At 38.3% G+C, this 18,677-nt stretch overlaps 2 protein-coding genes across 2 annotated transcripts; one reads left to right on the top strand and one right to left on the bottom strand.

The window, feature by feature from the left end:
* Positions 1-2,001: 2,001 nt before the first annotated feature.
* josd2 (Josephin domain containing 2) lies at positions 2,002-9,130 on the bottom strand. The gene is made up of 5 exons (XM_053495075.1): positions 8,878-9,130; positions 8,526-8,689; positions 4,550-4,675; positions 4,209-4,403; positions 2,002-2,659 (listed from the first exon to the last, which is right to left on the bottom strand). Exons 2-5 carry the CDS (start codon positions 8,645-8,647, stop codon positions 2,548-2,550), a joined length of 555 nt encoding a protein of 184 aa, XP_053351050.1. The 5' UTR covers positions 8,648-8,689; positions 8,878-9,130; the 3' UTR covers positions 2,002-2,547.
* Positions 9,131-10,056: 926 nt separating this feature from the next.
* Positions 10,057-17,629, top strand: ube2s (ubiquitin-conjugating enzyme E2S). The gene is made up of 4 exons (XM_053493577.1): positions 10,057-10,572; positions 14,361-14,508; positions 14,603-14,793; positions 15,704-17,629. Exons 1-4 carry the CDS (start codon positions 10,570-10,572, stop codon positions 16,046-16,048), a joined length of 687 nt encoding a protein of 228 aa, XP_053349552.1. The 5' UTR covers positions 10,057-10,569; the 3' UTR covers positions 16,049-17,629.
* Positions 17,630-18,677: the final 1,048 nt, after the last annotated feature.

The following is an 18,677-nucleotide window of genomic DNA, read 5'->3' as shown; positions in this document are numbered from 1 at the left end:
GATGGCAATGACACCATAAATGGAGGGGACCATGTTGAGCTGCTGGTGGTGGCATAAGTCAGAGAACAATCCTGTCATTCACTTGGCCCACCCACACCCTCAACAGTCACATGAGAGGGGGCATATTTTGGAATGATTCCATTGGCTGTGTCATGACAGTGTGGAATTTAAGCTGGAGTTGAGACACCTACTGGCAGATCTGCCATCAACCTTACCCTTGACACTAAACTTTCTCAAAGTGCTGTTCAGGTTAAGTGGAATGAACCTGGCCAGGCCACTGCTTGAGACCACAAGCAGATATCCATTAGTAGTGGATTACGTTATGCATTATACGGAGGCAGAAGCCCCATGCAAAGCTGCAATTAAAGCTATTGCAGTGGAACTCTTCCTCTTCTCTAGAGGCATTGGAATCTGTAAGGGCCCTGCCGAAGACCATGAATGCGCCTATCGTGTTGTCACAAATGTTGTCACCACGTCCTTTGAGATCGAACTGAGTTGTTACTATGTCCGATGGATCACACCACACTGTTAGCAGGCACTTATCGCATGCTTACTACCTCGTCACTGTGTCCGACGGGGTTGGTAAAAATACCGCAACATGCACAGTGCTTTTCATCACGCGGTGATAGTATAAAGAATTGGTTCCAGTGACATAGACGTTCTGATAACCTGCTGCATGTGTGCCATAAACATGGTAAGCACTGGAAGAACGTAATATGAACCTAATGCGTCTTCTACAACGTGGCATGGACCAACTATGGTCACAGCACAAAGAGGTGGCTGTGGGAACTAAACACAGCAACAACACAGTGACATCCCAATGACAAATCCGTCAGAACGCAATCCAGTCTTTACCATCTACAAAATCCTTGTGTGACGGGGATTGAGAAATTATGACACTCCAAGGAGAAGCTTTATTGCTCCGCTTGATGACAGAACTGTGTTGACTTTTTTAGATATGCTACAAGACTTGAAATTTACTTGTAAATCTTACATAAACATTCTTGAGTGATGGTCTTTACCCCATGTGCCTGATGTTCGTGATGAGGTAGCAAGGCTCATACAGTATATCATCACAGAATAGCTAGTTTCAGTGACAATCTTTGTCATTCAGCCACACCACTGAAGAACACAAAACTGACTGTGTCTTGCTCCACTGATGCAAAACCTGCATTCATTACTTAGCAACTACATCACTATTCTTTTTCCTCCGTTTTCCTTTATGGTGCTATCACTCCAGCATGTCACCAAGGATCTGGGTTGCCTGTAGGTGCTTCAGGTGCTTGTCCAGTCCCTTGTTATTTCAAGACTGGACTACTGCAACTCACTTCTGGCAGGTCTGCCCCGGTTCACCACTTCTTCTACCACACCACCCGACTTCTCCGCTCTCTACTCTGCACCTGTAGCTGCCTGCATCAAATTTAAAACCCTGATGCTTGCCTACAAAGCCAAAAACGGCACAGCACCCACCTACTTCTCAGCTCTAGTCACACCTCGCACTGCACCACGTTCCCTCCAACCCTCCAGCACTGCTCGACTGGTCCCACCATCTCTCAGGGCTTGAGGAAGATGTGCATCTAGACCCTTTTATGTCCCTGGCAATCTTTAAATAACGAGAAGACGTATCTGTTTCTCCAGCACTTGTTAATTCTGAAATCCAACACAGTCTCATTTTTCACAAATGACATGAAATCAAAAGGGGAAAAAAAAGACTGCGGGGAAACACAAAATGGAAAGCTCATACTTTAAATGTAGCTGATAACTTTAACCTGGAGTTTTTTTTTTCAACAATTCTAAAGTGCTAGCTTAAGCAAAGACAACAACAACAAAAAATATGTAATTATCTATGGACTTGATTGTTCATGCATATCATGACAATAATGCAAGCTCTGTACAGACTGAGGGAACAGGTTTTTTTTTAAACAACAGTCACTTTATTAGTGTAATATTTCATTCCATGTGTATCATCTGATATGTGAACAAACTGAAAAAATAAAAATAAAAAAATAAACCATAAGCAAATGAATAAGAGTCAGGAGAAAATGTTCCCCAAAATATGCAGAGGTGGATGAACAGAAACGACTTGCAACTTTAATTATATTTACAAAGACTGTGTTGTAGTATTTCTGTGCATAGTTAGATACACACCTTCATCAACCTCAGCAGTGCAGTGCATAGATGCAGAATAAATAACACTAAAACATTATTTTTTAAAACTCAAACACTTGTCCTGAGAGAAATGAAAAGAGTGGAGAAAGAAAAAAGGCAGGCGATGCAGCTGTAGCAGTCTGTACTACATACAGCTATCCCGGCTCAAACATCGATTATAAAAAAAAAACACGTCCATTACAACAGCAATGCCGTCCCTTATATTAAGCATTCGATCAGACTTCTCTGTGTGTAGGTTTGACCATCCGGGATTGCTCTCTTCTTCTTTGGTAGTGCTGCTTCACTCAGGACCATACTGTTTAAAAGATTAAAAAAAAAAAAAAACTTTTTGCATCCTGGATGAACCATCTGAGTGATCTTCCTGTCCTTCCTGAGGTTTCAGTTCTCACAGCCATCTGAAATAAGCCATGTTCCATCATCCTCCACTTCTCTTTGGACTACAAGAAGCATTTCGACAACATCCTGAGACAACTGCTCTTTAAGAAATGACCTGGAGGCATAGACATGGATAGATGGTCATTTGTGCACAATTAACACAAGCTGATATAGATATGGACACTGAGGTTTACACTGAGTTCCACAGTAAATCACCATTATCACCATAGACAAATTAAAATTATTTAGAATATCAGGTAAATATGGAAACCTAAATAAAAATAATAGTAAAGGCAAGAGTAACAAGAGGGTAAATCTAGAGATTTTACTGGTAGACCATTTTTTATTAACTGCACACACACTGCCTTGCCAAAAAATGAGTCACTGTTTCATGAGTCAAATCATTGACCTGCATCAAGCAAAGAAAACAACCAAGGAGATTGCTGAAATGACTGGAATTGGAATAACAAATGTCCAAAGGATATTTAAAACCTGATAGTGTTGATCCGTCAATTTCATGGAACACGTGTGGTCCAAAAAAGGATGCTTGGAGTTGCGTCATAAAAAATGAAATAAAATAAATTAAATAAAAAAATCAGTATAAATTAAGCTATGTTTAAAAGTAAAGAGCATTTCCACACGTATAATGCAATGAGAACTCACAAAAAAAGCCTCAATTTGCTAGGGAGCATAAAGACTTGCAGTGGATGTCATGTGGATTGAGGAGTTCGGACTAAGCCTATTTCAGGGTGATGGGGAAGAAGTGATGCGCCCATCCAACATAATGATCACTGTACGAGTTTTATGAACTAAGGTTGCTTCGGTTAGTCAAATCTAGTCTCAGCAATATTACTGTATATGGCAATAAAATTAAATCAACTGATGACCTGAATGTCCAAGTTATCACATCAATAGAGTTTTTCTTCCTTGATGGCACAGGAATATTCCAGGACTTAATTTATGAAAGAATGGTTCTGGGAGCACGAGGAATCATTTCTGCACATTAATTGACTACTACATTGTGCACCGTAAACAACGGCAAAGGTAGTCGAACAGAAAAGTATGCTCCTTTGTTTGACCAGGGAGGGTATATCATCCTGTGCAGTGACAAAATGTTCTACATTTTGCCTCTGTACATTGCTCCTTAATTAATCATAAGTAACTAAAAACTGATCACAAAAATATGGCCATTGAATTGTTTATCAATCGTCAGATTTCTTTGGAACCCTTTAAAAACTAATGCACTTTGTAAAAAGTGGCTGTAATTTTTAAAAAGTAAATGCAATACTTTTGTTAACCCCCCAGAAATTAAGCTAAAATTTTACACTTCATTCGCATCATGATTGCTTTATTTTAAATCCATTGTGGTGGTAAAAATATCAAAATTTTTATCACTGTCCATACCACAGTGAAATACAGGAAATACCACAAGAGAAGAACAGGTGTTATTCAATAAGACCAAGGCCGTGCACATCACCCTAAACAATGTCATGCACACAGTCACTCCAGGTTCCAGAAATAACAATTGGGCAAAGGCAATATGTGAAAGTTAAACTACCTCATAAGCTAATGCGCTTGCTTTAAAACGGACAGTTTTTTCACCATTTCTGTTACTATGACTACCATTACTATAATACTATTATTTTATGGTCAAACTCATTTACCTGAGTTCTGTTTCACCTCCTATCCAAACAGGACTCTTAAGCTTAGAGTCCAGGTTGTAGTACTGGCCGTTGACCTGCCGAACTGCTATCCAGTGTCTGCGTCTCAGTGGGAGAGACACGAGTCCCAGCGACACCCGGGATGGGACGTTCAAAATAAAACCTTGCACCTTCTCCAGACAAAGGCCCTGAACCGACCTGAGATGAGAGAAGAAGTGTACAGTCACAAGAAATGATAATATTTACCAGTTATTAGTAACCAGTAACAATTATAGTAACCAGATAAGCAGTGGCTGTATGGGTAGAAAGGTTTATTGTTTTGTGTATTTGATGAACAAACTGACCTACGTTTGTCCCACCACACTGCGGCCAATCCACGACTCTGGAGGGCCGACATAATCACGTTCACGTCATAGTTCCCTGTACCCAGCACAGAGCGGTGCGGGTTCACCATACACTGTGGAGCAAGGCTATTGGAAGGGCATTTAAAAGAAAATATTAAGGTCACATATATTTAAATAAATGTCTTTTTGTCTAATCCTGTATGGTACACCAAGGCAAGGATTGCTGTCAAATGACAAACTGTCTAATTTTTTTGACAATTTCAATACTGTACACAGAAATGGGTTGACATTTTAGCATTGTTATGGTTAGCAAAAAAAAAATAGCATAGCAATTTCATTGTTTAATAACATTAATAGCATGTAGCCAGTTTCATTATGACAGCTCCAAATCAGTAGGAAGCATTTGTATGGAGGCTTTCATCTTTTGAATTTTTAATTTCTTGTTTACCTTTGTATTCTTAGCAAATTATTCAATGGTTAAAAAAAATATTTGTTGCAGCCCCAGCACATTTAAACTGATCAGCCATAACATTAAAAGCACCTGCATGGGGTGAGATATATTTGGCAGCAAATGAATAATAGGTTCTCAAAGTTGATGTGCTAAAAAAAGGAAAGTGGGCAAGCGTACGTTTCTGAGAGAATTTTACAAGGGCCACGTTGTGAGGGCTAAAAACCTGGTTAGAATACCATCAAAAAGGCAGGTCTTCTGTGGTGTTCCTGGTATGTAGGTAGTAATTAGTACTTACCAAAAGTTGTCTAAGGAAGTCCAACCAGTGACAAAGCCATGCGTGTCTAAGCTCATTAGTCTGAATGGGAAGCAAAAGCTAGCCTGTTTGGGTCAATCCCACAGAAGACCTACTGTAGTACAATTTATTAAAAAAGCTATTTCTGGTTGGGATAGGAAAGTGTTAGAAACCACAGTGCATAGTAGTTTGCTGTATAGGGGGTTCGGTAACCACAGACCATACAGCGGACCCATGCTGACTCGGGTCTATTGCTGAAAGCTCTTACAATGGGCACATGAATGTCAGAACTGGACCATGCAGCAATTGAAGAAGGTGGCAGGAAGAAGGGTTTGTTTTACACTGTGCGGAATTTAAACAAAGCTGGTTGGTATTTAAAAAGCTGAGTGTGGCTCCAGGATGTACTACCGGAAGACGGCATGCTTGCAAAGACAGTGTGATGATCTAGGCAAAGTTTTACTGAAAAACCCTGGGTCCTGGCATTCATGTGGATGCTACTTTAACATGTAACAAATACTAAAAATTGTGGCCGACCAAGTATTCCCTGATGGCAGTGGCCTCTGTCAGTAGGATAATGCACCCTGCAATACTGCAAAATCATTTAGGAATGGTTTGAGGAACATGACACAGTATTCTAAGTGTTGACTTGGCCTCCAAATTTCCCAACGCTTTATCTGATTTAGCATCTGTGAGATGTGCTGGACTAACAAGTCTGGTTCATGAATATCCCACTTTGCAAATTACAGAACTTATAGGTACACCTTGGGGCCAGATACCACATCACACCTTGAGAGGTCTTGTGGAGTCCATGCCCTGATGATTTAGAGTTGTTTTGTTGAGAGAAGAGGGACCTAAACAATATCAGGCAGGTGATTTTATTGTTATGGCTGATTGGTGCATTTCCACACAGTACAATATTGTGCAATACTAGTCTTTTATATGCAAACACTACCAGTTATAGCATAGTCTCTAGTACATAGTAGATGAAGAAAACTGACCCATGTAATGCTTTGTTACATATTTGCGGAACTTCAGGAAATATCTAAAATGGTACTTTCTATTCGTAGTTAACATGCTCATGTGAGGGGGAAATATCAAAAATACTTCATAAGTAATCATAACAATCCAAAACATAATAATAATAATGTTATTAATACTAACAACAATAATAATAGTCTTCTTCCTATTTTTATTCAAATATAGGCTAACCAATCTGTTTAAAGAATCTAATTTAGATGATATCAAAGGAGTTTGGTCCAAGGTATTTATGAATGCAACAGGTGCACATAAAGGTAATTAGTGAATAGTTGCAATCACATTTGCATGGGAGTAAAAATTTAAAAATAAAATTACTTTAATGAATTTGACCAATTTATTTATTTGCAATAATGAACGAACATCTACTAAACCTAAAAACAAAATGTATTGCTACAAACTACATTCTGTAAATTACAATGTATGCAAATGCATAGGCTAGGCCACTTTTAGAGCCTCAGGGGACACTTACAATCTATATCAACTTCCATTTTCTGATTGAAAGTACACTAATGCAGCATATGAAATGAAGGTTAATTTCAAAAAGCTTTAGCTTGGCTGCAGCATGCAGACTTTCACTTATAAGTCATTTGGTGTTTTAGAAACTATAAGTTAGTCTGTATTATGACCTAATTTAAAACCATGCCATCAATTATGGATAAAACATAATTGGTCCTAATGCATTCTATCAGTAGAAAGTTCATAAACATGTTAAAAAATAGCAAAGACTGAATACATTTAAATAATGAGCCAATTATATGAATAGTTGGGTTATTAAAAGAATCTGCACTGAGGATTTGCTTGAAATTAATTTTACAGATAAAAAGATCTGCAGTCTGCACTAGTGATATTTAGGGTTGTTACAGTGTCATGGTGCGTCATTGGTAAATGTTTGGGCAATTATTTTACCAAGAACTTAAATATTAAAAAAAAAAAAAGACTGACTTGCATTTTAATCTGCATGTTGATTATCAATTTTCTTACTTCAGTGGAAATGCCCAGATGTTTTGGCTGGATTTCACAGCTCCCTAATAAACCTCACTCCAGCAACATGTGTTCCTTTTTGTATGGATGCAGAATGCTCTGAAAACCCTTTGGCCATGCAATCTGCTTCTGTTGTAAACACATTACATTGCTACCTCTGCCGTCACTCTTACCATGTACAGAATTTTATTACAATGGCTATCAAAGATACAAAACAACATGCTTTGCTGACCAGAATGAAACAAAACTACTATGTATTGTTGCCTATACACTGCCTCACTCACTAAGGGTGTTTTCACTTAGGGCATTTTCAAATAAGGCATAACCGTGTCCAGAAACGAGTGCTCCCCCAATTCCCTCTGGCCAGCATTCACATTAGTTTTGCTCTTCGTGCCGGATCTGTTGAAAAAAGTTTGTTCTTAGAACGATACAATGTACTGGGGCACGGATTGAATCAGATATGGAACTGAATGTACCTCCTAATATCATCAGTGGTATTTGGTATTAGGTCTCCTCCAAAATCTTAGTGTACACATAGCACGCGAGAATCTCATCTTCTAACCTACACAGTCATAGCGGATAAAGTAGGAAGGACTTGACAACTTTCCCAAAATATGTTAATGTTTAGAATTGTGCAAAGGTTAACAGCCTCATTCTCTTCTTCGCTTGTGTTTAATAGCAGCTCACAAACAAAGAATGTGCATACTTCCACCTGCTGTATCGGAGAGTATAAATGAGTGTAGCATGTGTACTTAGGAACTAAGAGCAAAGGTCAGGGAAGGGGAGCATTTGTTTCTGGGCACAGTACAAGTCAATCACGCAAAATGTGAAAATGCCCTATGATTCATTCATCCATTAATTATCTATACCACTTATCTTGTGCAGGGCCATGGGGAGCCTTGTGCCTATCTCTGGGAATTTAATTCAGGGTACAAAGCTGGGTATAACCTGGATGGGGTGTCAACCCATTGCAGAGCACAAGCACACACATTTACAACTTTGTGCAATTTGGAAATGCCCATCAACCTACTGTGTATGTCTTTAATCTGTGGAAGGAAACCAGAGAACCCAGAGGAAACCCACCAAGCAGGGGGAGAACATGCAAACTTCACGCACACATACTAGACCAGGTGGGCAGCTACATTAATGCCATAATCAAACAGAAACAGAATAGGTTAGAGGTCAAAAATAAAGAAATAAAAACGTGCTCTGACCGCTTGCAGATGTCATCGGCCCCCTCTTTGGTGAACACTCTCTCCTGCAGCACGTTGTTCAGGGCGTGAATAGCACACAGCTCCAACCTCTGCTTCTCATGAAACACCTCCAACCCACTCATACTTTCACACTTCCACACTGCTGAAATCCAGCTGGAGAGGGGCTACACACACACACACAGGCAATATTTAATCATTGATTTAATCCTTCCGCCAAAAAAAAAGACCTGATTTTCAAAAAATCTCGAGTACGTATTGAAGACATCACGTGACCTTCCCTATAAACAAGCATACAGCTACCCCGGGTTAGCTAAGTTGCTAGATAGTCAGCAGTAGTATCTAGTTTACTTGCCTCTAATCACAGAGTACACTAAAATTCAAACACCAGCTTGCCGTGAATCAGATGTAAAGTCTTCTACACGACTTAAAAGAAACAAAATAAATAAACAACTCTACTGTTCCCATGCAACTGGGATGCTGGAGTCTCTTCCGCAAAATGGTGAACCGGAAGCAGCAGCAGTGTTGTTGTTGATGATGATGATTATGATGCTCATGAAAACGCCCCCAGGAGGTCGACGTGCCAAATCCAAGTTATACACCGTGCTTAAGTCCAACAAACATTTTAGTCAGTAAAATAACAACCTGTATTCAATAAAGTGAAATACGTTCACTTTTACCCCTAAAAAAAAAATATATATATATATATATATATATATATATATATATATATATATATATATAGAGAGTAACTAAATTTCCACACACGTATCCAAGACTGTTTGCGTTTCTTTTTTTTTCTTCCAACTACGCGTCAGCGTTATTCTCCTAGTCACGTGACTAAAAACGCTTTTCGGGAACGATACAATTTTTTGAGTTCAGTACAAATTAATTGAGTGATTTTTCATGCTATGCAAATATTTTAACTTAATAAATAGTTTTACTATAATTAAAAAATTCAGCCATTATATTTATATGTTAAAACCCGGAGCATTCTACCTTATGCTGTAGATAGATAGATAGATAGATAGATAGATAGATAGATAGATAGATAGATAGATAGATAGACAAAGGCAAATAAATAGCACAGATACACATGATCATGTGTTTTTATGGATGTTTGTCTTCAGTTTTAAGGTCACAACTATGTAGAAAATAGGACAATTGTTAAATTATACTTATTCACTTATATGTATATCTTCCGTTTTCTCATTAACATTTGACAAGGTACCGGGGTGAAATTACACATTTTTTAAAAACAGATTTCAGCTGTAAATTGTTACTTTACTTTTGCTTTACTTTACTTTATTTCTGTGTTCAATAGACTTGCATGGTGTAGTAGGCTGTGCCTGCATTTAGGGAGGGTTCGAGTTTTTCAAACGCACCAATCATATAAAAGCATTTTTTGCATTCTCCACTTCGGTCGCTTCATCAGGATACCAGACGCGGTTACGTAACCATAAGGAATGATATGATTGGCTTGACTGTTCTAGTTGTTTAAAAGCGCAATAGTACAGCACACGCTGATTGGCTAAATCTTGGTTTTTTTTTCGGCTTCGTATTTTTGTTCCTGTGTCAAAACCGCTAGCTAGTTAAATACCGAGGCTTATTAGCTATCCTTGGTTGAAACACGCTACCATTACAAGAGACGTAATATATTTGTTTATTGACATTTATCGACATTACTGAACCCGATAATAAACTTCTAGAGGCGAGAATCTAACCAGGCCAACAGTAAAGTTAGCGTTGGCCATCTTGTTCTGGCTAAGTTAACGTTAGCTGCTTTTTTAATTTTAACTTTAGCTCGCCAAACAGACTCATTGAGTTTGGGGTTGTTTTTAATTAAATAGACAATGCTTTTTGTGTATTAATTTAAAAGGTTGTAGTTAATTTGAGTTATGTTGGACCCTGTCACTGTCCTGGAGCGGTACTAGCTTAAGTGTGAGTTATTCTACAGCTAGCTAGCGTTAGCATTAAACCCCACCGGCCTCGGAACAAACTGCTGTTTGGACTGGTTCAGCTTCACCGTGGTTTCATTACAGGCGATATGGTAAGCTTGTCTCGGACATTTCTACCGGTTTAAGTAAATTAATTACATATTCCTTTTCAAGTCTGCTACTTTTCATACTAGCCTGGTCAGCTAGCAGTGGCTAACTTTGCTAGTTTTAGCTAGCTGAGGGATGGACGACGTGTAGCAATTCAGGCTAAATGATTTAACTTAGGAAATTATGTTTTATGGTTTCTTAGCAGACACACTATTACGGTGGTAACTAGGAATTCAGAAGCTCGGTGTCGAGACTGGAGGAAATCAACAAGACTAACTAATAAACTTATTGCTCAGGATGTGTTACTTGGATGTGTGTGTGTGATATTTTAAATTCCATGTGCATGTTCAGGCTAAATAACCGGTGTTCTTGTTGTTTTTAAGTAAATTACAGTTCCACTTTAAAACAACAACAACTTTGTGTTTAGTTTTTCCTTTTTTCTCCTTTTTCTTTCCCCTATTGAATGGACACAAGATTAGTGTTGGAGTATCCAGGTTGCCAACCCTTTTCAGGGGAAATGTAGCTACTGTGTGCTCGAAGTCGCCAGATGACGCCATATAGACATTTGCATGTTTATTGTATTAGTTATTTGCACATCAAGTAAAGCCTGACCCACTGTTCTGTTATATAAAACCACTGCATGCCAGGTGTGGTGGGTTCGTGTTCCTCCGGTCTATTAGTTTTTTAGTAAAAAAAAATTAAAACGTTACAACTACCTTTTTCTGCTTTTTTTCTTTTCAAAGACATTGAAATAATGGATAGTTTCTTTTTCCTCTTTAAAAAAAAAATTAGATTATTCAACAGAAATTTTAGCATTTTCCAAAAGTTTTAATTGGTGTTGCACAATGAATTACATAGAAATTAAAAGTGCAATATTAACCTATGCAATTAGCATATTTCCATATATATTTTCATATATATCAAATTAAAAATCGTTGTGGCTTCAAATTAAACAATAGTAATAATAGATAACCAAGGAGTTTTTTTTCGTCTGACACAAGAGGCGTAACCCAGAGGTTTTTACTTGTTTCTTCATATGTTGTAGTCAATACTTTTTTCTTTTTTCTTTGGAGGGGGGATAAGTGTGTGTTTGGGGGGGGGGCTTTTTTTCCTGTAGTGCATGCCAATTTTTGTGACATTTAGCCTAAGGAAGCAAAACGTTTTTAACTTTTTGGGGTGCTGCACTACAAGCATGAAAGCAGGGTTAGTCAGCATTTAGAAACAACATTTAGCATAGAAACAACATTTTCCTGTGCTTTTTTATTGTCTGGGTTTAAGGGGAAAAAATGGAAAGGGAGTGTTTGCCCCTACTACCCGATAATCGAGAAGTGTAAGAAATATGCTAGACAGGTAGTGATAGTCACAACTCTAATGCTAGACAGGTAGTGATAGTCGCAACTCTAATGCTAGACAGGTAGTGATAGTTACAACTTTAATGCTAGACAGGTAGTGATAGTCACAACTCTAATGTTGTTGATGGGCTTGTTTCACAACAGCAATTAGTATGATCAGGGTTATGGATTTAGCCTAGTCCTGTCTATATATTAACTGAGCACAGCTAAAGCCAATATTTCTGCAAACTAATTTGGAATAAAAATGGACTGTCACATTATTAACAGCATGCATGGCCATGTTGATTTGATGTCACATTGTAAATGGGAAAAGGTGTGTAAAGGGGCATGTTTCTGTCTGATCAGGATTGTGTGGGACCCACAGTTACCACTGTGTATCGCCTGTGCTTTTAATAGCAAATTTGTCTTTGCACTTTGCTTTGTGCACAGAGCCATTGTTTAAACATGTTTGGGCTCCTTAGGTCCAGTGAAGGAATGTTGAAACATTACAGCCTACCAAGCATTCATGCATGCAACTATGTGTTAACCACATACGAGTTTGTTGATCAGGTGTCAAACTTTAGGTGATATAGGGTAACAGCATAAATGTATACATGATTCTAATAAAGTGGCTGCTGACTGTGTATGCTGGAGATATTAAACTTTGTTTCGTAGCAGTTTTGGACAGAATTTAAAATACTATAAAGCTTGAACTTTTGTCCCTGTTTTAATGGCATTTTTATTACTATCCTTTCTGTAATAAAACATAAGTCAAGCTCCGGTGTGATGGGTGTAAACAAATGGATAAAATGGCATACCCAAATAACTGTGGATGTCTAGGCTATGCACATGACAATGGAGATAATGATTAAGCTATACTTCCCTCTGATCCAGCTATCGCCAAGCTAAAACACTGATTCAATTGGAAATGAAACTATAGTTCAAACAAGCTTCTGGAAGTTTCCTCGCTTTCATCGCTATGCCCACCGCTGCACCTACCACTGCACCTGGAAGCAATTTTCATATCACACATTGCTGTCATCTCGCTCTTTTAACAAAGTCATGAATACGACTTTTGTTTAAAAACCAGCAGTGATCTTTTCTTCGTACTACAGCACAGAGCTGGGGATAGAGGGAAAGGATTCCCAATGATATCTTCTTAAAGCAAAGTGCCTGAAATGTAAAAGTGCTTAAGATGCCTCTACTATTTAGAAAAAGATTTTGCATTTGTCTTTTTTTTTATTATTATTATTTTTAATGAGGTGATTGTTCAACAGAAATTCTAGCATTTCTCTAAAGTTTTAAGTAGTCTTGCACAATCACATAGAAATTGGAATTGCAGTATGAACCCGTGCAATTATCTTATCACAAAAAGTGGCAATTTCGCAGCCTCCGAGTGGCGCAGTGGTTAAGCGCTCGCCCTATCATCCGGAGATCGCTGGTTCGAACCCCGGGTGATGCTGTTTTCCTCTCACAGCCGGAGGCACAGAGAGAGCTGATTGGCCGAGCTCTCTCAGGGGGGAGGGATGAGAGGTACTTGTGCTCCCACATTAATCACGGCTCTACAGCCAATCAGGGGCGTCTGTGAGCTCGCGCACACGGAAGGAGCGGCTAGCGCTTTCCTCCGAGTGTGTTACTCCGCCCCTAACGGTGCGTGAGCGAGCAGTTCGAAAAGATGCGGTCGGCTCGCGTCACGTGGTTCGGAGGAAACACGGGATAGCTTTCGTCCTCCCGACTGAGTGGTTGTAGTAGCCTTAATGTGTGTGGGAGCCTCCTAGTGACGGGGAGGAATTGGCCACGACTAGATTGGGGAGAAAATCGGGGAAAAAAGAATTGGACAGGACTAAATTTATTAAAAAAATAAAAAATAAAAAAAAAAAGTGGCAATTTCTTACAGGTAATAAATGCATGCATAGTCAGTAATTCTTGTGGAGTTTTGCCGCAAGTATACCGGTTATAACCTATGCACTTAAATTTTCTTGCTGCAATTGGCCAATCAAAAGCCTTATTCATCAGTGCATTGTTTTTTTTTTTTTTTATGTAGTTGCGTATGTGTGTGGTTTTTCTTACCAGAAAATGCAAATTGGGTGCTCTTTTAAATATTAATATAATTAATTGACTTGAAGCCCATGTCACATGAGAAGTACAGTACATGGTGCCTATGTTGTGAAGGAGGGATTACAGAAACCAATAAACACATGAGTCATATAAGCTATAAGATCATAAGGCCTTCATGCTTCTACTTCTAATGCAATTATTTGATTTTAGCATAATGTGTGTTTGTGTGTATAATATCTGTCCTGTATAATAAGTCTGAATACTAAGTTATAAATTTCTGAACAAATCGTGCTCCATGCAAAGTGTGACTGGACGTCAGTTTAATGTCTGGTCTGGTAACCTACAGGAGTGATCCCATTGCTCACCTTAAATGTTATTGTGTCTGTTTTCGTGTGCTTGTACAGAACTCGAATGTGGAAAACTTGCCTCCCCAAGTTTTGAGACTGGTGTATAAAGAAGTGGCAGCACTAGCAGCGGACCCGCCAGAGGGTATCAAAATTTACCCCAGTGAGGAAGACATCACAGAACTACACACTGCCATCGAGGGGCCAGGTAGTCATGATTTGTCATATCATGATGCGCACTGTTAGTTAGTGTGAATATGGAAAAGGTTTAGCATTTGCGCATTTCCTGTTTGCTCGAACAGAAGGGACACCATATGCAGGAGGAGTGTTCAGAATGCGCTTGGTCTTGGGCAAGGATTTTCCTGCTGTACCACCCCGGGGCTATTTCCTGACCAAGATTTTTCATCCAAATGTTGGACACAAGGGTGAGATCTGTGTCAATGTACTGAAGAGAGACTGGAAGGCAGAACTCGGCCTCAGGCATGTACTGTTGGTAAGTAGTACAGATCACCAATGTTCTGTTGGAGCAAACCTGAAAATGTTTTTTTTCCTGGAATAGGCTCGTCCTGTACCGTGACACAAATTATGTGTATTAACTTAGCAATGACAATGTAGCAAGTGTGTGATGAGCACCTGGTATAAGAGTGGTGTCATAATCTTGTGCATAATGGGAAAAAATTAGTGACAACATGATGGACGCATTGAGATCCCAATGGGGACGTGGCTAGCATGAAATATTTCTAGGAAACGCTGGGAATTTCAGTAACTTTGTCAACACGTTGGTTTGGTAGAATTTTCTTATCGTAAAAAGTGCAGGCTTGGTAATATCTCATGGGTCCAATCGATTTTACATGGAACACTTTAGTTACTCTAAATCAGGGGTCTCCAAATCCAGTGCTGGAGGGCTGTGACCAGCACAGTTTGTAATTCACCAACACCTGAACACACCCACTGAACCTAGTAATTAACAGATTAGTTAAATCAGCTGTGTTTGAGAAGCATCACCACCAAACTGTGTTGGACACCGGCCCTCCAGGACTGGATTTGGAGACCCCTGCAGTAAATTAAATATTTCGTAATGTTAAGGAGAATAAGATTTACAGATTGTGACTGGAAACAGGGCTGTAGCCTGTAATTAAAATGCATAAAAAAATAAAATAAAACATTTTAAGATAGAATTTGGAGACCTGTGGAGCTTTCACCATACTGTCCCCTCCCCATCCCTGCCACATTTTTAATCCATCCATTTTCAATTCATTTGCAACTGCTTGAATTGTTTGATGAATCCCTGCAGCCTACAGTTCTCAGGTGACGCCGATCAAAATTCTTGCAAAACCGTCCGATTTCTAAGCTGCCTTTTAAAAATCTTATTATATTGTTTCCCCCTTTCTTCTTTTCCTCAGACCATTAAATGCCTACTGATCCACCCGAATCCAGAGTCGGCTCTGAATGAGGAGGCCGGGAGATTACTGTTGGAGGACTATGCAGAATATGCCTCACGTGCCCACCTGCTGACCGAGATCCATGCTATGGGAGGAAGTTCGGGAGCTCCGGAGCCAGGCGACGGACCACAGCCCAAGAAACATGCAGGAGATCCGAGCAAACGTGCAATTACAGCTAGCGCTGCAAATACAATTGCTACAGCCAACGGCATAAATGGTAGCAGTGCCAGTGGCACAAGCAGTAGCAATAATACTGGAGTCGCTAAAAAGAAAACGGACAAAAAACGAGCTTTGAGGCGACTATAATAATGAATAATCCTTTTGTTTCTTTATTTTTGTCAATATAAATATTGAATTGAGACCATATTTTCCTCCTTTTTATGATTTCTGTTTTAGAAAATTATCTCTGCTTTTTATTGTTTTGTGATTTAGCCTTGTACATGAATTCCTTTTATTACGGTTTGTTTTATCCGCACTCTGCTCTCAGGTTTATGACTTTCATGAGGACAATGTAGATTACACATGGAAAAGGAACAGTTTTTTTTTTTCTTCCAAGCATGTATTTATGTCCCCAGATCATCTCATAAGGAACATTTTATCAATATATCAGTATTTTGCCCCATGACCCTCTTTAAAGGGCAGAATGAAAATTTCTCACAGTTCTAAGATATTAAAATAATTTCAAATTAAAATATAACACCAGCTTTTAAAAAAGGGAAAGAAAGAGTTCTCTAGATATCAATCAACCTGTTTGTTATTTGGCCAATACTTGCGGCAGTATGCCATGCATGCATAGGACACTTCCTACAGAAGTTGGTAAAGTAATTTCACTGATTGTCTAAGTGGAAAAGTACTGCCAGGGTTCATTGGTTAAGTTTTGGTAACACACTTTATCAGGCAACTGGTCTCTACGTGCTCCACAGATCTTTAATTAAACACGAGAAAAATAAATTAATGTAATGTCTAAGTGTTTCACAGGCACTAGATTGGTGAGTAAGTTGATGGTTTATAAAGTGGTCTAAAGAGTTTCATTTGCTTTACTTGCATAGCATTTAAGACTGTCTAATGTCCCTTTATCAATAAGTGGAGTAATTTTTATAGATTTGGTTGTTTAAATTGAGTGATTCATAGGTGACTCCATGGTTATGCCATTCTAGGCTAATCTAATTTGTAATATCTATTAGGTATGAAGTGCAACTTTGTCCCTTTATAATATTTCACAGCAGTGTAGTGTGTTATTAGATGAAGTTCGGAAAGCCTAGAATGGGTTAATATGTGGTCTGAATATAACTTTAAAATGTGCTTGTGTCTTTTTCCATGTATTTGTGCTTTTATGTTGTCTGTTCTACACATTTTCCAGTTTAAACCATGGGTGTGTGTTACCAGTTTTCACTCCCTGGCTTTTGTCAGAGATCATGCCCATGAACCTCAAGAGGCAAGTCTCATGAAAAAAATAATTTTTATATATATCTAGAATGAGACAGTCCCTTTTCATCTGAAGACACATTTGCGCTCTTCAACAATCCTTGTACACCTTTTTTAGTTTTTAATCCAATAATGTGACTTGTTTTAAAAATGTTCTAGTTATAATGCCCCTTAAACGTGTGTAAATTAGAGCTGATTTCTAGCGATGTTGCTCTTGGTGAGGGAATGTCTCATTTTTGTCACTCTTGTATCGCTGCATTTGCGTTCAATGCACATCCAGCGATGTCCGTTTTGTGGGGGGCCTATGGTTCCCACGAAAGCTCTATTTTAATGGCTCTGGGCTCTGCTAAGACCATGCATACGGGTAACCTTTTACCATTTTGTGAGGTTCGGTGTGGGCTTAGGGGCAGTTGTGTCCATTTAAGTTATTTAAATTAAGAATAAAGTATCTTCTGTTACATATGTGTTGTGTTGGATACTGTATTTTTACTTTTTTTTTTTATCAGGTTATGCCAACGTCTTGATACATTTGTTTTAGTTTTATATGAAGTTCTTAATTAACTGACTGACAAGAGTACCAGCTGTAATTTAAATTATAGGTTTATATTAATGTGTTATCCAACTTCTAATTCATTTAAAATAACTTGTATGGTGGATGAGCTATATAAAAAAAGTCTGATCATAAAGCAGTTAACAAAGAACATAATCATTGATATAGTGATTCACTAAGCATGCCTTTATTTCATGCTTATGAAATCTTGGGTGTGAATGTTTAGTAAGTAAATATGGCCAAATGGTTTTTGGAAGACCCATCTGGCCAAATCTGACAAACACGTTTGTATGTACACTACCAGTCACACCTTTTAATTCCATGTTTTTTATTTCTTTCTATATTTTAAAACCATGCAGAAGGCATCCAAAACATGCAATTATTTGAATAGTTGATATTGAGATGCGTCTGCTACTTTAACTTTAGGCTTTATAACTGCTCTAATCTGAGGTGCTGTTAATTGTTAATTTTTGAAGCTGGTAACTCTAAATCAACTCTGCTGCAGAGGTAAGTCTTGGTCTTGCTTTTACTGGATAGTCATCATGAGAGTTTGATGGGTTTTGCAAATGCACTTGACAAAACTTTTTAAATGAACTGACTGTTATTTTATTACATAATGTGTGTTATTTCATAGTTTTGAAAGTAATCCAGTAGTGTTCTAGAATGAAGAAATAATATAAATTTGTGTCTAGACTTTTCAATTGTCCTGTATATTCCATTTGAGATTTCATCTCCACTTCATTGTTGTTATAATCTTTAATATTTTAAATAGGTTTTATACTACAGTTGTGGCCAAAAGTTTTGAGAATGACATAAATATTGTAAATTGGAAAAGTTGCTGCTTAAGTTTTTATAATAGCAATTTTCATATACTCCAGAATGTTATGAAGAGTGATCAGATGAATTGCATAGTCCTTCTTTGCCATAAAAACTAACTTAATCCCAAAAAAACCTTTTTAC

Source organism: Clarias gariepinus, chromosome 4 (genome assembly GCF_024256425.1).
Source record: "Clarias gariepinus isolate MV-2021 ecotype Netherlands chromosome 4, CGAR_prim_01v2, whole genome shotgun sequence".
Taxonomy (NCBI): Eukaryota; Metazoa; Chordata; class Actinopteri; order Siluriformes; family Clariidae; genus Clarias; species Clarias gariepinus.
Note: the sequence above shows the minus strand (reverse complement) of the source record. Positions and strands in the feature narration are given on the sequence as shown.